General features: G+C 42.8%; 1 protein-coding gene across 2 annotated transcripts in view; it reads right to left on the reverse strand.

Annotated features, from left to right (window-relative positions):
• Window positions 1-24,402, reverse strand: part of pde11a (phosphodiesterase 11a) — a 160,359-nt gene that overhangs the window by 54,329 nt on the left and 81,628 nt on the right. For both annotated transcript variants that reach the window (XM_078403998.1, XM_078403999.1), the window contains exons 8-10: window positions 23,176-23,243; window positions 17,984-18,076; window positions 14,751-14,801 (exon numbers count right to left, since the gene is read on the reverse strand). In XM_078403998.1, coding sequence (XP_078260124.1) covers window positions 14,751-14,801; window positions 17,984-18,076; window positions 23,176-23,243 — 212 coding nt within the window. The remainder of the gene's footprint in view (window positions 1-14,750; window positions 14,802-17,983; window positions 18,077-23,175; window positions 23,244-24,402) is intronic.

Below are 24,402 nucleotides of genomic sequence, written 5' to 3' on the forward strand. Positions count from 1 at the left end.
CCTCGGTACACGTGACAATCAATTAAACTCAAACTCAAACCAGCAGCTAGCATTTTCCTTTTATATCCATCCTATCCATACACCTTTATTCATTATGGTGATTCTTTATTGATCTTTTTGTTGTTAGCACTGACTTACAGCTTGGGTTATAGATGTCAGAATTATGACATTCAATTTATTCTGTGCTGTAATAAACTGTGAAACAGATGAATTAGGTTTTGTGTCAAATTGATGCTCCCCTTTTTATTGAATGTGGGCATTTGAGATAATGAAATAATTTAATTCAAGGTGTGCACAACAGTGGTAGGCAATAAAATACATCAAGATAATTTGAAACGAGTACCTTTGCTTGAATTGCAAATTATGGAAGTTTCTAGCTTTATATGTGGTATTGTGTGGGTCATTTAGGCTTCTGCATTATTTGTATGGTACCATAAGAATTTTATTCAGATTGATAGTTGCTATCTGGCAGGTGCATGGATAGGAAAGGTTTGGAGGGATAAGGGCCAAACATGGACAGGTGGGAATAGCATAGATGAGGCATCTTAGTCGGCAAGGGCAAGTTTGGCTGATTGACCTATTTCCGTGCTGCATGACGGAAATAGGACCTTCGGCCCACCAAGTTCATACTGATCCTCCCCTGATAGCATTAGTTTTACATTATTCCACTTGCGCATCCACTCCATACACACTAGGGACATTTTACAGAGACCGATTAACCTACAAGCCCTCATGTTTTGGAATGTGGGAGGAAACTAGAGCACCCGGAAGAAACCCACTCAGTCATAGAGACAACTTGCAAACTCCACGCAGATAGCACCAGTGGATAGGATCGAACCCAGATCTATGGCGCTGTGAGACAGCAGCTCTACCAACTGTGTCACTGCGCCGCCATTTACAATGTGCAAATTCCACACAAATAGCACCCAAGGTCAGGATCAAACCCAGATCCTTCACGCTGTGAGGCATCCTTACTGATCATTGTATCAGGAAGGCTGGAAGTATTGCCAAAGATGACTGTCACCCAGGCCATTCCCTTTTCTTGCTTCTACATTCTGTGTGAAGATACAGGAACGTGAATGCTTGGACATCCGGACTTTAAAACAGTTTCTGCCCCATTGCTATCAGAATCTTGAACTATCATATCATATCATATCATATACATACATCCGGAAACAGGCCTTTTCGGCCCTCCAAGTCCGTGCCGCCCAGTGATCCCCGTACATTAACACTATCCTACACCCACTAGGGACAATTTTTACATTTACCCAGCCAATTAACCTACATACCTGTACGTCTTTGGAGTGTGGGAGGAAACCGAAGATCTCGGAGTAAACCCACGCAGGTCACCGGGAGAACGTACAAACTCCTTACAGTGCAGCACCCGTAGTCAGGATCGAACCTGAGTCTCCGGCGCTGCATTCGCTGTAAAGCAGCAAATGACCTCTTTCACACTCCCTTCATGATGTGCTGCCACATACTCTTACTCTTAACGCTGCCTCATTCATTTATTCCATTACAGCATTGTAGTTCTCCATAGAACAGTTCAGCACTGGAGCAGGCCCTTCGACCTGTGCTGAACATGATACCGTTAAACTGATCTCATCTGCCTGCACATGATCCATATCCCGCTATTCCCAGCACTTCCGTGTACCTGTCTCAAAGCTTAAACACCACTATCGCTTCTGCCTCCACCACCATCTGGCAATGCATTTCCAAGCCCCCACCACTTCCTGTGTACCAATCTTGCCTCGCACGTCTCCATTAAACCTCCCCCCTCTCACCTTATTGCCATGCCCTGGGGAAAGGAACATGTCCACCCTTGGAAAAGGGTTCTTATTGTCTACTCTATCTATGCCTCTCATAATCTTATATACTTCTGTCAGTCTTCCCTCAAACTCCGCCATTCCAGAGAAAACAATCCAAGTCTATCCAATCTCTTTTGCACTACTTCAGATTGTACTACAATCTTCACATCATTATGCTGTTTTGCATTCCTCGTTGTATATATTGTTGTACCTACCTTCAGAGTGCTATTTACTCTCTGAGCTTAATGCAAACAAGGAATTTCATAGCAGTCTGGTGTACTGTATGTGACAAAAACCTGATCTGAATCTAAATCTGATTCTACCTGTTTTACTACTGTAGGAAAAAGAAACTACAATCGCTGGTTAATACACAAAAGGACACAAAGTGCTGGAGTAACTCAATGGGTCAGGCAGCATCTCTGGAAAACATGGATAGGTGACGTTTCGGGTCGAGACCCTTCTTCAGAGTCTATTTGCCATTGTGCTGTTTGTGGCTCAGCGATAACATCATTGTCCTTTTGGAAGTGGAGGTTTTGGGTCACAAGACCTAGACTGGTGCTTTGTGAGAAGCAGTGGCATTGTGGCTATGTTGCAGCATGCAGCAGCCAGGCTAATGATCAGGAAGCTTCTGCTGAAATTCCTCAAGGACACAGCGCAAATTAAATTAATTTTGAAAACGTTAAGTATCAGTTCCGTCTGTTATTCACTCAAGTACTCCTAAAGAGGAGGTGACAAAGTGCTGGAGTAACTCAACAGGTCAGGAAGCATCCCCGGAGAACATGGAGAGGTGCCGTTTCAGATCAGGACACTTTTTCCAACATGAAACATCACCTATCCATGTTCTCCAGAGATGCTGCCTGACGCGCTGAGTTACTCCAGTACTCTGTGTCCTTTTTGGTAAAGCAGCATCTGCAGTTCCTTGTTCCTAAATGAGAGGTTGTGGATTTAGATATCCACTTCACACAACTGTGTGCAAAAATCGAGGCTCAAACATTGGGACAGAACAGAGGCAGTACAGCACTGTGGAGTGAGGTTGGCTGGGAGAAGGAGGTATGTGGGTGCTATCTTTCAGAAAGAGACTTGAAACTAACACTTGGTGTAGCCACTTGGGTGAAAGTAAGCAATTCCACATCACTAGCTTACAGAAGAGCATGGACAGTCTTGTTTAACCCCAGTAAACATATATCTCTCATCATGAAAGGAGGGTAATCTGGTTCACAAGCCAAGGACTAGTATTTGTGGGAATGTAGATCAGGTCTTCTGCTGAGAGGGTTCTAGCAGAACAGAGGACCTGTCCAAGATAGTTGGTGGATAGATAGATACAAAATGCTGGGGTAACACAGCAGGTCAGACAGCACCTCTGAAGAACATGGATAGGTGACGTTTCGGGTCAGGACCCTTCTTCACAATGACCCAAAATCTTATCTATCGATTTTCTTCAGCAATGCTGCCTGACCCATTGAGTTACTCCAGCACTTTGTATCTATCTTTGGTAAAAACCAGCATCTGCAGTTCCTTTTTATTTCATAGTTGGAAGATAGTATCACTTATCTTTCACTTCTAACTTTACTGCACTGTGGCGCAGCTGGTAGAGCTGCTACCTCACATCGCCAGACACCTGGGTTCGATCCTGATCTTGGGTGCTGTCCTTGTGGAGTTTGCACGTTCTCCTTGAGTCCATGTGGGTTTCATATGGGTGCTCCGGTTTCCTCCCACATCCCAAAGACATGCAGGTTTGTAGTTTAATTGGCCTCTAAAAAATTGGCCCTAATATGTAGCGAATGGATGAGAAATCAGGATTACATAGAACTAGGGTGAATGGATGATTGATGGTCGGCGTGGGCTCGGTGGGCCAAAGGACCGTCTTCCATGATGCATCTCTAATACTATAAAAAAAGCATAACTAATACAAATCTGAGAACTTGGAAACACCGAAAAATGTGGTTAATATTGAATCCAATTCAATTAATATTTACAGACAATTCTTGACAAATAGCCTATATTAGTTATGTTGGAAAGAACTGCAGATGCTGGTTTAAATCGAAGGTAGACACAAAATGCTGGAGTAACTCAGCGGGACAGGCAGCATTTCTGCAGAGAAGGAATGGGTGACGTTTCGGGTCGAGACCCTTCTTCCTGACGTTGAAGAAGGGTCTCGACCCGAAAAGTCCCCCATTCCTTCTCTCCAGAGATGCCGCCTGTCCCGCCTATATTAGTTATATGTATTGGTATCAGTATTAGTAACCATTAATACTGGCAGGCCTGGTTTGCCACTGTGAGAAGATAAGACTATTACATGAACTTTTAGCAACTTAGTCAGTGCCAGAAACATGGCAACACTTGTGCTAGGCGGCGGAGAGTGTTGGTGGAGGGAAATTGGCTGGTTCTGCGGTCGAGGGAGAAACGGAGGGCTTTAAGATCTTCCTGGTGGGGGATGGAGGTGTAGAGTGACTGAACATCTATCGTAAAGATGAGAGAGTGGGGGCCTGGAAAACGGAGGTAATTGAAGAAGGACTAGCAGAGCTGCTCCTTACCTGTAACAAATCTTCCTTCGACTCCTCCCACTTCCTCCAAATCCAAGGCGTAGCTATGGGCACTCGCTTGGGCACTAGCTATGCCTGCCTCTTTGTAGGGTACGTCGAACAATCCCTGCTCCAGGTGTACACTGGCCCTATCCCTGAGCTCTACTTTCGCTACATTGACGACTGCATTGGTGCTACCTCCTGCACCCATGCAGAACTCACTGACTCCATTAACTTAACTAATATTCTCCATCCTGCACTCAAATTCACTTGAACCATCTCCGACATCTCCCTACCATTTCTTGATCTCACCGTCTCCATCACAGGAAACAGACTATCAACTGACATCTATTATGAACCCACTGACTCCCACAGCTATCTAGACTGCACTTTTTCCCAGCCTGTTTTCTGTAAAGACTCTATTCCCTACTCCCAATTCCTCCGTTGCATCTGTGCCCAAGATGTGTTCCATACCAGGACATCGGAGTTGTCCTCATTATTTAGGGAACGGGGGTTCCCCACTTCCATCATAGAACAGGCCCTTCACAGGGGTCTCCTCGATATCCCACAGCTCCGCTCTTGCTCCCCCTCCCACCCCCCCCCCCCCCCCCAGTCGTAACAGGGACAGAGTCCCCCTAGACCTTACGTTCCACTTCATCAGCCGTTGCATGCAGCCCATAATCCTCCGACATTTTTGCCACCTCCAACAGGATCCCACCACTAGCCACATCTTCCCATCTCCACCCCTTTCCGCTTTCTGCAGAGACCGTCCCCTCCGCAACTCCCTGGTCAACTCGTCCCTTCCCTCCCCGGGCACTTTCCCCAGCAACCGCAGGAGATGCAACTCCTGTCCCCATACCTTCCCCATCAACTCTGTCCAAGGACCCCAACAGTCTTTTCAAGTGAGGCAGAGGTTCACTTGCACCTCCTCCAACCTCATCTACTGTATCTGCTGTTCCAGGTGTAGATATATATCAGTGAGACCAAGCACAGGCTCAACGATCATTCAGCTGAACACCTCGGCTCAGTCCACCTAAACCCACCTGATCTCCCAGTTGCTAAACACTAATAACTCCCCCTCCCATTCCCACACTGACCTTTCTGTCCTGGGCCTCCTCCATTGTCAGAGTGAGGCCCAGTTCAATTTGGAGGAACAGCACCTCATGTTGCCGATGCTGCCTGACCCACTAAGTTTCTCTGGCACTTTGTGTTTTGCTCAGGGTTCCACAATCTGCAGTTTCGTCGTGTCTCCGTAATGAGATTGCAATTAGGTATCAATAATTGCCCCGTCCATTTTGGGCGGCACAGTGATGCAGTGGTAGAGTTGCTGCCTTACAACACCAGAGACCCGGGTTCGATCCTGACTCTGAGTGCTGACTGTACAGCGTTTGCACGTTCTCACTGTGACGGTGTGAGTTTCCACCGGGTGCACCGGTTTCCTCCCGCACTCGAAAGACGTACAGGTTTGTAGGTTAATCGGTTTTGGTAAAGATTGTAAATTGTCCCTTGTGTGTAGGATAGTGCTGGTGTATGGAGTGATCGCTGGTCAGCATGGACTCGGTGGGCTGAAGGGCCAGTTTCTGCACTGTATCTCTAAACTGAACTAAACTGGATTTTGTTCCAGTATATATACTCCAGTATATATTTGTATCAGGTTGCAATGTTTGCCGAGGGCACGATGTTACTATTTATAAATCAACTTCCAGTTTGACTATGTGGCCAGCTTCCCCAAAGTGTGAGTGTTATTGATTGATTGTGATTATATGTGCTCACCTCCTCGAAAGCCAAATTAAAATCAACAGAAGTTAACCTGGGGAATTGAGATATTTCCATCTAGTTCTGTCCTGGCATGAATACAAATTAATCTCCGTCCACAATGTTAAAACATAGAGAACATAGAAGCGTACAGCACAGGGACAGGCCCATCGGCCCGCAATGTCCGCACCGAACATGTCGCCAAGTTAGACCAATCGTTTGCATGTCTTTCATTCATTTGCTCTACGTACATTTTCATATCACTCAGTTCCCTCTCCCCGACTCTCAGGCTGATGAAGGGTCTCGACCCGAAACGTCACCTACTCCTTTTCTCCAGAGATGATGCCTGACCCGCTGATTTACTCTAGCTTTTTGTGTCTATCTTTGATGTAACCCAGCATCTGTATTTCCTTCCTGCAAACTACATTGTTTGGATGAGCAAGAGCTCCCAGTTGTCAGGGTGTGTAGTCAAAGGGAACTTGGAGTGCTACAGAAAAGAGATGAAATAATTGGCATTTTATTTTAAATTGTATAGTCAGTAGATGCAAAGGAATAACACAAAGGAAAGGATGGGGTATAAATTCTTGCACTGGTCAATCCATGAATCACTAATGCTGTTGTAGAACACATTAAAGCTATAATGCTTTGTTTCTGCATTTCTGACAAATGAGAATCCTGATCTAATGTTTGAAGAAAACTCTCTGCTTGGTTGTCAATCACCCTGAAGAAACCTTTAAAAATCCTGTGGTCTAGGGTTGTGGTTTGTATGCTGTGTATTTCCCTTCATGTTGGTGTATCTTTTTATCACTTTGCTTTGTTTAGTGATGCCTCACGCATTGCCTTTGAACACCGTTGACAGCATGTCATTAAAATCTCTTGCAGCCATTAATAAATGTCTCGCATGGATACAGCAGCAATTTCTGCAGCTGCTCCCCATGTTTCATGATATTAGGGCTATTTTGCGGGCCACTCTGCAGCAGAGGGCTTTGGTTTGGGAGAAGGGGGCCACTGGTAATTCAGATCGCAGTGGAAACTTGCTAAATATAACGTGTCTTTGTTTTGGTCTGTCCTGTGGGTAAAAACAACTTCTTGCCAGTCGCCTGCCTGTTCCACTGCTGGTCCACTGATTGCAAAAAAAAACCTTGCATCCCTCTCTCTCCATCCCTCCCCCACCCTAATCCTTGTACTAGTTTCACTGTTGTCCTGGTGAGTTTCATTGTCTGTAACTAATTTTCAGCTGGCCCACAGCAAACAATGGCTTGTTTCCTTGATCATCGTTACTTTGTTGCATATCTTTCATTCATTTGTTCTATATCTCTCTGCATCACCATCTATATCTCTTGTTTCCCTTTCCCCCGACTCTCAGTCTGATGAAATATCAGTCTGATGAAATATCAGACTCTCAGTCTCGACCCGAAACATCACCTATTCCTTTTCTCCAAAGATGTAGTCTGGCCCGCTGAGTTACTCCAGCTTTTTGTGTCTACCTTCGGTTTGAACTAGCATCTGCAGTTCCCTTCATTTTGTGTGCATGCATGTGTGCGTGTGTATGTATATATATGATCTATATACATGTGAATTTGTGAGTATGTGTATACAGTATATACACACACTGAACTTTTCTTTTCTCTCTCGTTAATTATATTGTTTGCAGTGTACTATGTTTACATATCCTGTTGTGTTGCTGCAAGTAAGAATGTTATTGTTCTATCTGCGACATGACAATAAAACATTCATGACTCTTGAATGTGAGACCACTTCTAAAGGGTGTGAGGCTCCACAGCCAGAGCTGCCTCATCAGCTCCTGCCCCACACAAGCGACTGGAGAATCACGAGTTGGAACAGGCATCTTCTCACTGCAGCTTTTGATCCACTAACTAGACAACCTAACGAGGGGTTTTCCCCCCCATCATCTAACCTAGTAGTCATTAAAATTTAATTTTAATATTTAATTAATTGATAACTGAAATATCAAACTTGATTTACTTGAATGCCTTTTGGTTCTTTGATAGTTGTTGGTGCAGCATCTCATTACTGTGATCTGAGTGCTGCCAGTAATGATTTTCAAGAATTCATCTTCCCATCTCGGCAACTCTGCTCAATCTTCAAATCAGCTACCTACATCAACAATTTAAGAATCCTGTACTTAGATCTAGCTTCCCCCCCTCATAGAAACATAGAAATAGAGAAAATAGGTGCAGGAGTAGGCCATTTGGCCCTTCGGGCCAGCACCGCCATTCAATATGATCATGGCTGATCATCCAAAATCAGTATCCCGTTCCTGCTTTTTCCCCCATATCCGTTGATTCCTTTAGCCCTAAAAGCTAAATCTAACTCTATCTTGAAAACGTCCAGTGAATCAGCTTCCACTGCCTTTTGTGGCAGAGAATTCCACAGGTGCACAACTCTCTGGGTGAAAGTTTTTCCTCATCTCAGTCCTAAATGGCCTACCCCTTATTCTTAAACTGTGACCCCTGGTTCCGGTTTCCCCCAACATGCATCGAGCCTGTCCAATCCCTTAAGAATTTTATATTTTTTCTCTCATCCTTCTAAACTCCAGTGAACACAAGCCCAGTCGACCCATTCTTTCATCGTATCCCTTGTATCACTTTCTCTCTCACCGTGCCTTTCACGATATTTGATCTCGCATTGAACTATTTATCCTGCTCACACTGCCATGGTGGTAATCTAGCCTGTATCTCCAGGTCATGTGTAGAAAGGAACTGCAGATGCTGGTTTATACCAAAGATAGACACAAAGTGCTGAAGTAACTCAGTGGGTCAGGCAGCATCTCTGGAGAAAAAGGATAGGTGACGTTTCTTCTGACTGAAAGTAGAGGAGGTAGTTGAGGTAGGTACTATAACAACATTTAAAAGACACTTGGACAGGTACATGGATAGGAAAAGCTTAGAACGATATGGACCAAATGCGGGTAAATGGGACTAGTTTAGATGGGGCATCTTAGCTGGCATGGACGAGTTGGGCGGAAGAGCCTGTTACCTTGCTTTATGACTGTATGACTCTAAACGTGGTTAGATAAATGAACAAGAAGATAATGTGGAAAATGAAAGGCAAGGTGCTTTGAGAGGAATGCATAAAAGCGGGTACTTTTTTTAAGCAGTGAGTGATTGAAAGTTTAGAAAAACCAAGTGGTGATTCATTGAAACAAAACTCCCACAGGACTTGACTGGGTAGATGCAGGTTTAATGTTTCCTTTGGCTTGTTCAGAACCAGAAATCACAATTGCAAAATAAGGGCTGGCCATTTCAGGACAGAAATGAAAAGCAATCACTTCAAAATGCAGCACACTGGGGCAGCTGGTAGTGCTGCTGCCTCATTGCACCAGAGACACGGGTTCGATCATGATCTTGGGTGCTGTCTGAGTGGAATTTACACGTTCTTCCTGTGACCTTATGGGTTTGCTCCGGGTGCTCCAGTTTTCTCCCACATCCCAAAGACGTGTGGGTTTGTAGGTTAATTGGCCTCTGCAAATTGCCCCTAATGTGTAAGGAAAGTGGGATAATATAGAACTGGTGTGATCAGGTCATCTCGGGTGGTTTAATTTAGTTTAGTTTGTTTATTATTGTCACGTGAACTGAGGTACAGTGAAAAACCTTTGTTTGCGTGCTATCCAGTTAAAGAAAAGATGAATACAATCAAGCTGTCCACAGTGCAAAGATTAAGGATAAAGGGTAACACATTTGATGCAAGATATAACATTGAAGTCTGATACAGTCCGATCAAAGATAGTTCAAAGAGTGTAAGAAAATAACTGCAGATGCCGGTACAAATCGAAGGTATTTATTCACAAAATGCTGGAGTAACTCAGCAGGTCAGGCAGCATCTCAGGAGAGGAATGGGTGACGTTTCAGGTCGAGACCCTTCTTCAGACAGAAAGATAGTTCAAAGGTCTCCAAGGAGGTAGGTGGGTGGTCAGGACCACACTGTAGCTGATGAGAGGAGCGTTCATTTGCCTGATAACAGCTGGGAAGAAGCTATCCCTGAATCTGGATGGTTGGCATGGACTCAATGGGCTGAAGGGCCTGCTGCCATGCTGTATCCCTAAACTATTGTTTTTTAATTGGTCAGCGAATCTGTGGAATTCACTACTCAAAATGACTGTGAAGGTTCAAATACTGAGGATGCTCATGGCAGATCGCAATAGAACTATCGACAAAGTGAAATGGGTTTTAATAACGGGAAGTGGTTCAGAGGTAAATGATCAGCTATGCACTTCCCGAACTGCAAAGCAGACAAGTGGGACCGGATGGCCTACTCTTGCCTCTACTTCTTATGTTCTTGTGAATTTATCTCCCATCTACTGCTGATTATATTATTTAATAGTCACAGACTTATAGAAGCTTCATTACCCACAGCACTATTGCTACACTTGATTTAACTGCTCCACTGGCCACACTACCAAGACTGCTCTAATCCTTTCATAACCACACTCTGAGGGTGTTTGAATAATGCAATAAGATTCCCACAACAACATTCCACAAACCAGTGATTCTGAGGGGCATTGAAGCAGCAGCACATGTTACCGGAGGTCTAATGGTCTTTTTTTCAGCAGTAACCAAATACAAAGCACTGGAGGAAATGTTGCCTGTCCATTCCCCCCATGGATACTGCTTGACCGGCTGAGTTCCTCCAGCACTTTGTGTTTTGTTCAAGAATCCAGCATCTGCGGTCTCTTGTGTCTCATAGAAACATGGACGTAGAAACATAGAAAATAGGTGCAGGAGTAGGCCATTCGGCCCTTCGAGCCAGCACCGCCATTCAATATGATCATGGCTGATCATCCAGAATCAGGAGGAAGAACAAATTGGGTCATCCACCAGACCTCCCGAATCCCACTCAATAACTAGCTGGCCAGGAAGCAGGAGAGGAATATGGGGAAGAGGAGATTGGTGCCAGGTACCTGAGGCTTTAGTAAATGGTTGAGAGGTTTCAGGTATCATTGGTTGGGTGGGATATGTGGAAACCCAGCTTACACTGCAAATAATTTTATTTTCCATTAAAGTCACAGGAAAAGCAATTGGATGTGGTACAGATCCACCACCAATTTTCCGGCACCCTTGATTCCAGAGCCTTGCCGGATTATCCATTTTGCCAGACCAACAGTCCAACGGTACCGGAATGGTCTGCCTAGGCTGTCGGGTGGCCGAGATACCGGCTCACAAAGTCAGCCTTGGAAGTCGGCTCTGGGAATGGATCCGCCGGTTCCGGCTGGGCTGGAGTTCCAGGGCCCTGCCCGCAGGGGGCAAATGCGACCCGCCGATCGGAAGTCCAGCCGCAGAAGTCCCGATGAGGTTGCGTTTGGCCATCTCACCCGGCCTCGGTGCCACATTTTCGGGGGGCCTTCCAGGGGAGATTTCAAGTGCAATCTCTACATTTTGTCCGGATTAAAGGAGGTACCGGACCATCAGTTACCAGGTAATCAGTGGTGGATCTGTATAAATTGACTTGCCAATTCATTCAGCTAAAATCTCAGAGCAGATTTTTGCTCTGAGTAACGAATGAAGCATGTCTCCTTTCTTTCGACTTGCAGTTTTGGTGGACTTTTGCACGGTATGTTCTGGTCAGGTACCAAGCAGAGGATCTCTGCCTGTGTACAGAACTCCATGTACAGAGAAGGAACAACTGCATTAATCAACCTGAAGAAGGGTCTCGACCCGAAACGTCACCCATTTCTTCTCTCCAGAGATGCTGCCTGTCCCGCTGAGTTACTCCAGCATTTTGTCTACCTTCGATTTAAACCAGCATCTGCAATTCTTTGCTATACAAACTGCTTTAATCAGGCAGGTTGCATATTTATTGATGAGCAGGACAGACTCTGAATCAAAACGAACCTGAATAACAAATTCAGTGACAAATTTAATTTAAGAATTATAATATTGAGGGGGAAAGGAAGATTAAATTGAGAAGAATAACCAGCCAAAAAGAAAAATGTAAATAACATTTTCATAGTTTGGGAAACATCCAGTGAATTTTAAAAGCTAAATGAATGAGACTTCACTGATGTACTGATTTGAATTCCTAGGGTGTTTGACAGGAACTGAGAATTATTCCCATGACACAAGAGAACCTGTATTGGGTTAAGATATTGCGGTTATGAGTTTATTGAATTGTTGTTTATTATATACAATCCATGTGTATTGTGCTTACAGGCCTGTTATACTGCTGTAAGTAAGAATTTAATTGTTCCTTTGTTGGTACTTATAACAATTAAACACAATTTGACTCTTGACTTGTATCAGAATAGACAAACTTGTTAGGTTATTCCTCATCTACAAGGTTAGTGCAGAAGCTCTGTTCAATACACGTGAATGGTGAGATATTTTCAGGAATCTAATAGAGGGCTGGGCTGTTTCAGACTGCATCTTCTCACTTTCTACACTGTGCACGTACTATAGCTAATAAAACAACCACTCACAAGAAAGCACTCAGTACTAACTTTCATTCCAGTTTGCTAATGAAGAGCTCTAATCAATATGTATGAACTTGAATTCACTGAACTATGTTGTCATTGTGAAAGAATTCTCAACCCAAACATTAACTATCATCAAAATAAGGCAGTTTGGAAATAATCTGAGTGTAAAAACAAGCAATGATCTTGTTTTTTACACATTATTCCTTCGTCATAGAGTCACACAGCATGGAAACAGGTCCTTCGGCCCAACTTGCCCATGCTGACCAAGAAGCCCCAACTACGCTAGTCCCACCTGCCTGCATTTGTCCCAGATCCATCTAAATCTTTCCCGTCCACGTACCTGTTCAAATTCCTTTTAAATATTGATACAGTACATGCTTGTAATCAAGCTTTTAGGTAAACTTGCAAAATTTATGGAAAGATATTGATAATATAGATTATTAATCTACCTCACACTTCTCAGAACCGTTTCAGCTGAATTCTTTGAAATTAACAATTAGTTTAATCATGATACATATACAAATGGAACCAGTTGATATTCTTTCCATAGATAAATGTAAGTAAATAAAATCCAGAGATAATCAGCTTGTTATAATTAAGAAGCCACACCATGTGCATCTTGTACAACAATTGTGAGATTGCAAGACACAAATTGCTGTAAAAACCTCAGCAGGTCAGGTAGCATCTATTGGGCGAATGGACTGATGCCATTTTTGGTTGGGACCCTTCTTCAAACTTTTTGGAGACCTTCTTTCACTGCTCCCCCCTCTGTGGAGTCTGAATAAGGGTCCTGACCCAAAACATCGCCTGTCCATTCCCTCCACAGACGCTGCCTGACCCGCTAAGTTCCACTGGCATTTTGTATTGTGTTCAAGATTCCAGCATCCGCAGGTCCTTGTGTCTCCATAGTGAAATTGCTATTACATATCAATAATTGTGCCGTCCATTTTGGGCGACACAGTGGCGCAGCAGTAGAGTTGCTGCCTTACAGCGCCAGAGATCCGGGTGCTGTCTGTACGGAGTTTGTATATTCGCCCCGTCATATGCATGGGTTTTCTCCAGGTGCTCCGGTTTCCTCCCACACTTCAAAGACATACAGGTTTGTAGGTTAATTGGCTTTGGTAAATTTGTAAATTGGCCGTAGTGTGTGTAGAATAGTGTTAGAGTGTAGGGATTGCTAGTCGGCGTGGACTCGGTGGGCCGAAGGGCCAGTTTCCGCACTGTATCTCTAAACTGAAAGCTAAACATAATATTTTTCAGAATCTACAAAAATATTCTCCTATATTCTCCAATGAAATTGATTATAGGAAACAAGAATTGTGCTTGCATCACACCCAGGCAACGTAACCTTTTAGATAGACAGACTCAGCAGGTCAAGCAGCATCTGTGGAGGGAATGGACCAACATCATTTTGGGTCGGGATCCTTTTTCAAACTTTTGTAAGACCCTCGCTCACTGCTTCCCCTTCTGTGGAGTCTGAAGAAGGATCCCGACCCGAAACATCACCTATTCTTTTTCTCCAGAGATGCTGCCTGACCCGCTGAGTTACTCCAGCACTTTGTGTCTATCTTCAGTATAAACCAGCATCTGCAGTTCCTTGCAACACACAATGTAAATTTCTGTTTACTTACTGCCTCCTGTCCTCATTTTCAGTCGGTTATGGTGGTTCGGATAAGAACACAATCCCATACTCTGTTGTTGATTTTTTTTTTTACTATAGAAAAGATAGTTGACTCATTAATTCTGAATCTGGGTTCTTCCGTGTGCAAGACACTCGCCTTTGATTTGCTGCTTTTTAATTCTCTTTTGATGTTGTAATCACATACGGTGGGTTGACATACATAGAATTGCCAGAAGACACTTAAAACCAAGGCCCTAATTTTCTCCAAAATTACAAATGGTACAGTTAGTTCTTTTGTACGCTCCTGATCATGCATAATTTACACAACAGGAGTCAAAACCTTTTGGGAATGATCATAAATAATAAGACTGCTGCTTGGAATGTCATCAATATGAAGAGTTATTCCAACACTTTTTTTTATCATATTCAAACAAATCGTGTACTTCATTCACCACATGTGTAATCCTCCTTCTGTTTAGCCTGGAGCCAGGTATTTAATAAATTATTCTCGAGATGAGTTCATTGCTTTACAATAAATCTGAGAGAAATGGGAGCTGAACGAACAAGGAGGAGTAGCATAGATTTTCAGTGTTATTTTTCTACCATCCTACCTTAAATTTGTCCACCTCGGTCTTTAGACATGTTGCATGATAGGAAAGGACCTGCAATAGAATATTTTTTAAATGATACAATAACATTTGTTGTAATTCCTCTTCAAAACCTTGCTAAGAAGTACAGATTTTCATTAAAAATCTCTCCAGCCTGTGAAGAAATATTTAACATCACTAAAATATTTAACATCACCGATGCCATAGCATATAGAATACCCTCTCTAGATTCTTCCATTTGAAGTCATAATTTCTGTGGGTCTTTAAACAGTGAATGGCTTTTATGATAATTTAATATTATTTCCTGATTATGCCTCCACTTGATACCACAATTGCCACGAAAAATTTACAAAAGAAATGGCAATACTTTGAGAGTTACAAATGATCATCCTCAGCAATCATACTATTCAATGGAACTGCTTTATTATATTGTGAAAAACACATATTGCAGAAAAACTTGGTAAATCTTGACTACCTGGCCAATTATTTTACAAGAAATCAGAATACTACCGTTTTCCTATGATAAAGGAATACCAAAATAAATCGAAAGATTTTGGAATCCATTTGAGAATAACACCTCATACTCCAGAAAATGGAATTACCCACATGGTATTAGACATGTGTATCCAAGAGACATGATTAAAAAGAGATATTGGTTCTTGGGAAATATCCTTTAGTTTAGCTTAGTTTATTATTGTCACGTGTACCAAGGTACAGTGAAAAGCTTTTTTGTTGCGTGCTATCCAGTCAGTGAAAAGACTGTACATGATTACAATTAAGCCGTCGATACTGTACAGATCCAGGATACAGGAAATAACATTTAGTACAAGATAAAGTCCAGTAATGTCTGATTACAGATAGTCTGAGTGTCGCCAATGAGGTAGATTGTAGGTCAGGACCACTCTCTAGTTAATGACATGATGGTTCAGTTGCCTGATAACAGCTGGAATACTCTGAGCTCTACTATACTCTAAAATAGTCAAAAATATATGACAGACCCTTTTTAAACCCGTGCTCCTGACTGTGGGTCTCCTTTCCGCTTGATAACCACTTTCCATTCCACTTAGTTGCCCGTTAGCAGGCGACACATGGTGGCCACAGAAACAACTCCATTTGGCCAATTCCTAAAAAATTAGACACTGGTTTGGAGAACCCGAGATGTATATTAAGGTGCAGCTGGACTTTTACCTGATAAATCAACGTAACTTAGCATCTGAGCCCAGGAAGATTGGTTGGTCAGCAAGACCATTGTAACCCATTAGGGCCATTGCTTCCGCTTACCGGGAGCTAGTGAAATAAGATTGATTGGTAAATCAATCTTTGATCAATCATGCTGTGTCCTGAAGTATCATTGATCCTCCAAGTTAAAACTTACCACCACAGGTTAGATTGCATTTCATTTAAAGGGCACAAAGTGCTGGAGTCAAAGAGTGATACAGTATGGAAACAGGCCCTTCGGCCCAACTCGCCCACACCAGCCAACAATGTCCCAGCTACACTAGTCCCACTGACCTGCATTTGGTCCATATCCCTCCAAACCTGTCCTATCCATGTACCTGTCTAACTGTTTCTTAAACGATGGGATAGTCCCAGCCTCAACTACCTCTTCTGGCAGCTTGTTCCATACACCCACCACCCTTTGTGTGAAAATGTTACCCCTCGGATTCCTATTAAATCTTTTCTCCTTCACCTTGAACCTCTGTCCTCTGGTCCACGATTCCCCTACTCTGGGCAAAAGACTCTGTGCATCTACCCGATCTATTCCTCTCATGATCTTATACACCTCTATAAGATCACCCCTTATCCTCCTGTGCTCCATGGAATAGAGACACAGCCTACTCAACCTCTCCCTATAGTCCACACTCTCTAGTCCTGGCAACATCCTCATAAATCTTTTCTGAACCCTTTCAAGCTTAACAATATATTTTCTTTAACATGGTGCCCAGAACTGAACACAATATTCTAAATGCGGTCTCACCAACGTCTTATACAACTGCAACATGACCTCCCAACCTCTATACTCAATGCTCTGACTGATGAAGGCCAAAGTGCCAAAAGCCTTTTTGACCACCTTATCTACCTGCGACTCGACCTTCAAGGAATCATGCACCTGTACTCCTAGATCCCTCTGCTCTACAACACTACCCAGAGGCCTACCATTTACTGTGTAGGTCCTGACCTTGTTCGACGTCCCAAAATGCAACACCTCACATTTCTCTGCATTAAATTCCATCAACCATTCCTCCACCCACCTGGCCAATCGATCCAGATCCTGCTGCAATCGTTCTGCTGCAAGAGTAACGGGTCCAGAACCGAACCCTGAGGCACACCACCAGTCACAGGCATCCAGTCTGAGAAGCAACCTTCCACCATTACCCTTTGCTTTCTTCCATAGAGCCAATTTACTATCCATTCAGCTTCTTCAGACTGAAGAGGGGCCCCGACTCAAAACGTCATATATCCATGTTCTCCAGAGATCCTGTCTGACCTGCTAAATTACTCCAGCACTTTGTGTCCTTTTGTGTAAAGCAGCATCTGCACTTTCTTGTTTCTACATCTATCATTTCATTTGTTCCTCATTATTTTGAAGACACTTTCATGGCCTCAACTCCATCCCCCCTCTCCTTCTCTCAACAGCATAGGGGAGGGAAGCAATGATAGATAAGATGGAAGGAGATGAGTTAGCAGAAGCCTTACTGGGAATAATCTGGCTTATCCTCCCACAAGACCATCCTCCCATAGCTCCAGAGGTGCACATCTATAGTTTTCCTTGGAGGAATGCATGGGGATCGTCTCTTGGGATACTCTTATACACCAGTGTTGTTTGCAATAACAAGACCTGCTGGAGCACATCATTTACTTTGCATTCAAGGTCACTGAAGCCCCGTGGTTGCTTGCCTCTGGCATTTGCCAGGCTGCCACACAGGATAGTTTTAACATCACTCACTTTTTGCAGTAAGCAGATGATTGGGGCTTTACTTGTGACAGCAAATACAATCATTTCCCTTCAGACATCTGGGCCTACTAAGACGGGGCACTGGAGTTTGCATTTGTTGTAGGATTTTTCCTGCACCAGCACATTAGTGATTACGATCATGTCATTCCACAGTCTCCTGCATAACTCCATTATCTTTTAAAATCTCAAGGGTCAGCAGATGTGACCATTTCACTTTAACCTGATACTGGGAGCAAGACCTCAGTTTTAATACAATCTAGAAAGTTGAGCTGGTACTTACATCAAGAGCCACGGATTGCTTTGCCCAGGATTTTTGCACTTGATCGTACATTATGGTATTGTTGATGCCAAGGCCACAGAAAATAACAAACGACTGAAATAAAGATTAACAGACCCAATGTTAAATGTGCATCTTTAGCTTAGTGTAGAGATACATTGCGGAAACAGGACCTTTGGCCCACCGAGTCCGCGCCGACCAGCGATCCCTGTACACCAGCTCCATCTTACACACTTGAGACAATTTATCATTTTTACCAAAGCCAATTAACTTGCAAACCTGCACACATTTGGAACGTGGGAGGAAACTGGAGCACCTGGGGAAAACCCACGCGGTCACGGGGAGAAGGTACAAACTCCGCACAGACAGTACCTGTAGTCAGGATCGTACCCGGGTCTCTGGCACTGTACAGCAGCAACTCTACCGCTGTGCCACTGTGCCGCCCTTTATTCTATCTCTATACATAAACACATAGCAGTAGGAGTAATGCTAAGTTGATGTTGTAGATTTATATATTTATAGCAAAAACGGATTTGTGCCTGTCCATTTCAGTGTATTTCATAGTTGGGGACAAAGCAATATTTCTTTTCAGTGTTCATCTGGTGCTTTGAGTCAGTTTAATGCGTCAGTTGATCATCAGCTGCCTGAGCATCCTGTCAGCATCTTTAAGGCCCCATAGCAGAAGCGTCCATGTCGCGGAGCTGGAAACTGGAAGTGGCCTGAGCTAAGTCTGTTACCACCATCATCCACTGATGGCTCCCACTGATTGCCGCCGGAAGCTTGCGCCCTTTTCAGGACGGACTATGACAGTGATGTAACATTTGAAACAAGGATGATGGATACGATCGAAGAAGGAGCATCTTTAAAACTTCAGTACAAATTTTGAAGGTTTGAACAATTTTTCTTGGCTTTGAAAAATTATCTTGTAAAAGGAAATCCTATTCTGCAATGCACAGTAATCTATATTTTTAAATGTAGGCTCCAATGCCCAATTACTGACACTTCTTTTTCCAAGTGTGGAAATGTCCAACACCAGAAGGCATAACTCTAAGGTGAGAGGGGGAAGGTTTAATGGAGATGTGTGGGGCAGGTAATTTTTCCACAGAGGGTGGTGGGGTCTGGAACACATTGCCAGGGGTGGTGGTGGTGGAGGCAGATACAATAGTGGCATTTAAGAGGCTTTTGGATAGGCAGATGGAGGTGCAGGGCATGGAGGCATATGGATCATGTACAGGCAGATGAGATCAATTTAACTTGGCATTGTGTTTAGCACAAACAATGTGAGCTGAATGGCCTGTTTTTGTGCTGCACTGTTCTATGTTCTATGTATGTTCTAATTAACAATATCAATATCACTCGTAGTATATCTTCAAACAACATAGTTCAATGGCCATTGCAAATCCTGCGGTTTTTCATTCACCTACAACTAAGCCCATGCAAATTGAAATAAATGTATGTCAACATTATTAGTCTTTATGTATTGAAATAAAAAAATAATTGCAAAACATCAAATACGTTTGTCAGTTTAATAGTTTACAAATATCATCATTCCAAGCTAATGATATCATCATTCCATGATTTAATAGGAACCTGAGGAGGGAAATTAAGAACCAGGGGACATAGGTTTAAGGTGAGAGGGGAAAGATTTAATAGGAACCCAAAGAGGCAACTTTTTCACGTGGAAGATGGTGGGTATATCGAACAAGTTGCTAGAGGAGGTAGTTGAGGCAGGGCCCATAACAACATTTAAAAGACAGTTGGAGTAGTAGATGGATAGGAAAGGTTTAGAGGCATATGGGCCAAACGTGAGCCGGTGGTACTCGTGTAAAGGGGACAACTTGGTCGGCTGGGTGGTAGTGTGAACTGTTGAGGAAGATGCTATGAGGTTGCAGGGTGACTTGGACAGGTTGTGTGAGTGGGCGGATGCATGGCAGATGCAGTTTAATGTGGATAAGTGTGAGGTTATCCACTTTGGTGGTAAGAATAGGAAGGCACAGTATTATCTGAATGGTGTCAAGTTAGGAACAGGGGACGTACAACGAGATCTGGGTGTCCTAGTGCATCAGTCACTGAAAGGAAGCATGCAGGTACAGCAGGCAGTGAAGAAAGCCAATGGAATGTTGGCCTTCATAACAAGAGGAGTTGAGTATAGGAGCAAAGAGGTCCTTCTGCAGTTGTACAGGGCCCTAGTGAGACCGCACCTGGAGTACTGTGTGCAGTTTTGGTCTCCAAATTTGAGGAAGGATATTCTTGCTATTGAGGGCGTGCAGCGTAGGTTTACTAGGTTAATTCCCGGAATGGCGGGACTATCATATGTTGAAAGACTGGAGTGACTAGGCTTGTATACACTGGAATTTAGAAGGATGAGTGTAGATCTTATCGAAACGTATAAGATTATTATACGCATAATAATGGGTTGGACACATTAGAGGCAGGAAACATGTTCCCAATGTTGGGGGAGTCCAGAACAAGGGGCCACAGTTTAAGAATAAGGGGTAGGCCATTTAGACCTGAGATGAGGAAAAACTTTTTCAGTCAGAGAGTTGTGAATCTGTGGAATTCTCTGCCTCAGAAGGCAGTGGAGGCCAATTCTCTGAATGCATTCAAGAGAGAGCTGGATAGAGCTCTTAAGGATAGCGGAGTCAGGGGGTATGGGGAGAAGGCAGGAACGGAATACTGATTGAGAATGATCAGCCATGATCACATTGAATGTCGGTGCTGGCTCGAAGTGCCGAATGGCCTCCTCCTGCACCTATTGTCTATTGTCTATTGGCATTGTTAAGTTGGGCCAAAGGTCCCATTTCCATGCTGTATGACTCTCTGACCCAATGACTCTCTGACTCTAACGGTGATTGTTCAGATTTGGGAAGTTCTATTAAAAATTATATATTTTCTTTGTTGAATACTTAACCGGCTGATGTTTTCAAGTCACTGCAAAATTGCACAGTTTTAAATTCCAAATAGTGTTTAAAATTCACTTATTAAATAAATTATTAAGGTACTACAATAAAATTAATGCAGTTTTAAGTTTTGAATGCAATATCAGCTGTAAAAAAATAATAATACTGCACTTCTCATTTACATTGGTGCAAACTCATGCATTTTTTGTGAAGTTTCGCACTGATATAGCTTGCCGACACGTCTAAAAGGTTAAAAACTAGCTTACAGCTGCCAATAGTGTTGCGTGAACTGCTTACTGGCACCTTTTTGTCTACAACAAAGCACTAATGCAAACTAATTAAACCAGAGTTACTAATCAATGTCTAATAACCTCTATATTTGGGATAGCGCAGTTTCACTCAATATTAGTTTAATTAAAGGGTTTAAAATTGATGATCAAAATTCAGGAATTTCAGTACTGTCTCAAGCTTTATTTTAAATGCTTATACTGAATTTCCCAGAATAGAATTTGGAAGCTAGTGCTTTTCGTTCAGTTTTTGTTATTCCGTTGGCACTCCATTTAAAAAAGTACATTTTGCGCATTCAAAATGTAGATGCAAGGAACTGCGGATGCTGGTTTAAGCAAAATGAGACAAATACTGGAGTAACTCAGCAGGTCAGGCAGCATCTCTGGAGAACATGGACTTTTGTAGTGGAGTGGTAATTCAGTCACCATTTTGGTTTCAAACTGAAGAAGGGACCTGACCTGAAACGTCACCTATCCATGTTCTCAGAGATGCTACCTGACCTGCTAGGTATAACGCGTTGTGTTATATATTGTGCATTATCTATCTCAATTAAATACAGGATATCTGTTTGCCTTAATATTTAGCAACTGATTTCCTGCATGTACCAAGGATGAATTTTGTAGGAATTTGCATGCTGTCTCCAATTTTCCATCATGTTAATAATTTAGAAGGTTTGATTAAACTGACTTCCAAATATAAGTTGGTATTGCACTGTTTATATTTGGGCTTAATTAGCAAGTTCAGGCATTAAAATGGTTACAAGTTTAAATGGTGAATAATTTGGAGGCTATTCTTTATAAAAATAAATACATTATGCAAATAATACTTCATTTGAGTCCAGCATCTAATATGATAAAGTCAGTTACAGATCAATTGATAAAGAAATGGCAAAGAAAATGAGCATCACAACGGCAGAGTGGTGCAGCGGTAGAGTTGCTGCCTTACAGCGCCAGTGACCCGGGTTCCATCCTGACTACGGGCGCAGTCTGTACAATTGGTTTTCTTCGAATATCCCACCACATTTCCGAAGACGTACAGGTTTGTAGGTTAATTGGCTTCTGTAAATTGTCACTAGTGTGTAGGATAGAACTAGTGTAGGTGTGACTAGTGGTCGGCATGGACCCGGTGGCGAAGGGTCTATTTCCACGCTGTAGCTCTAAAACTAAAAACTAAAACTTATGAAGAGAGCTTGGATTGAAAAGATCATTTGAAATTCCAGAAATTAGTCAAATGAATGATTGGAGAGACAATGTGTTTCCGATACATAGAACACAGTGTATTAGTATTGTTTAGAACATAAAGTGCTGGAGTAAATCAGCAGATCAAGCAGCATCTCTGGGGGAGACGTTGCTGTTTGGTTTAGTTTCCTGTTCATTCTTCCCTTTAGAACTCAATAGAATCGTTCCTCTCTACATTATTTTCAGTTCCAAATACAAACATGATAGCAAGTGATTCTGTGCAGCTGTAAGAGGCAGTTAGGAAGGTGATCGTAAATGTAAAGGTTACCTACAGGAATGAGGCCATAGCTCCTTCAGAGGAGCTTACAAATTAGATTATATTAAATAACCCTAGCAGCAAGATAGATAATGTAAATTTAGATTGAGATTTCAAAACCCTCAAACGAGGGGATTCAGATTAAATCTGCTGAAGGACAAATAAGGACAAATGTGAGGAAAAGCATGAACACATTTTATGTGAACAACTTTTCAAAAGTTCTCCTATATAATATGGAGAGGATGATAAACTTAGATTGATTCAGGAAATGGTTGACATGGTATGAGGCAAAAAGCAATTTTAAAGTGCAGTTGAATTAATGCTGCCTGAGCATCCAGCCCTGTTGTCAATTTTACTGCAGAAATATCTCTCTGCAGGTTATTAATCAGCTACAACATCGCTGAATTTCGACAGTTTGAAACGAAAATGGTGACTGAATTATCACCACACTACAAAATCTAATGTGCTTAGTTGGTCTGGCGGTATGGAAATAGTGATTATTATTCTTTTAACCTCAAAGAGTCGCTGGTCATCATCATCAAAGGGTTTCCCATCCAGCCTGTTGAGGACCTGAGCTACACCTGAAAACCAAATAGAAGAGGTTTATAAGGAGCATGGCAAGTCGTAAATTAAATTGTGAATTCACGAGTTGCAAGATAAATTAATTTGAGTTGGTGATAAATGCAACTGGTATGAGTACATTCACATGTTTTGCAGACATCTTGACTTCAGATATTTTCGGGACAATGGTTGCTTTTAAAAAAATATATATATTTTTTTTCTGGCCTTCCTCTTTCTATGATATTCTTGCAAAAGCTACAGTTGCTAAGATGATGCAAAGTGATCATGCTGACAGGCATGTTCTGAGATCAACCATTGATTGTGTATCAGCATAACAAAGATATTTTCCTGAGCATCTGGGGAAATGCCTATGTGTTGCTGGGTGTGTACTATGCCTGGTGTGCACTATGGTTGTGTGTTGCTGAGTGTGGACTATGCCTGGTGTGCACTATGGTTGTGTATTGCTGGGTGTGTACTATCCCTGGTGTGCACTATGGTTGTGTATTGCTGGGTGTGTACTATCCCTGGTGTACACTATGGTTGTGTGTTGCTGGGTGTGTACTGTGCCTGGTGTGCACTATGGTTGTGTGTTGCTGGCTGTGTACTATGCCTGGTGTGCACTATGGTTGTGTATTGCTGGGTGCGCACTATGGTTGTGTGTTGCTGGGTGTGTACTATGCCTGGTGTGCACGATGGTTGTGTGTTGCTGGGTGTGTACTGTGCCTGGTGTGCACTATGGTTGTGTATTGCTGGGTGTGTACAGTGCCTGGTGTGCACTATGGTTGTGTTTCTAGCATTGGGCAGCCTCCTATGTTTGGAGACAGATCACTTCAGAGAATCTGATCGTCATCTCCTGCAATTTCAACAAACAGGATTGAACAGCCCGGAGCAGAGATAAATAGAATAAGTAGATAAGTAGTCCTCAGTAGTACTGGACGATTAAGAAGTCACTGCCTCCATAGGGAGCCAGCATCATCAGAGACCCACATCACTTTAGCCACATGCTCAGCTCACTCCTGCCATCAGGAAGAAGGGATGAAGCCTGAACACTGTAACGTCCGGGTTCAGGAACAGTTTCTTCCCTACAACCATCAGGCTATTAAATATTACAACCTCCAAATAAGCTCTGAACTACATAGACTTGGGGGCTTCGTCTTTGCCCATACACTGTTATTGTTT

Source organism: Rhinoraja longicauda, chromosome 8 (genome assembly GCF_053455715.1).
Source record: "Rhinoraja longicauda isolate Sanriku21f chromosome 8, sRhiLon1.1, whole genome shotgun sequence".
Classification (NCBI taxonomy): Eukaryota; Metazoa; Chordata; class Chondrichthyes; order Rajiformes; family Arhynchobatidae; genus Rhinoraja; species Rhinoraja longicauda.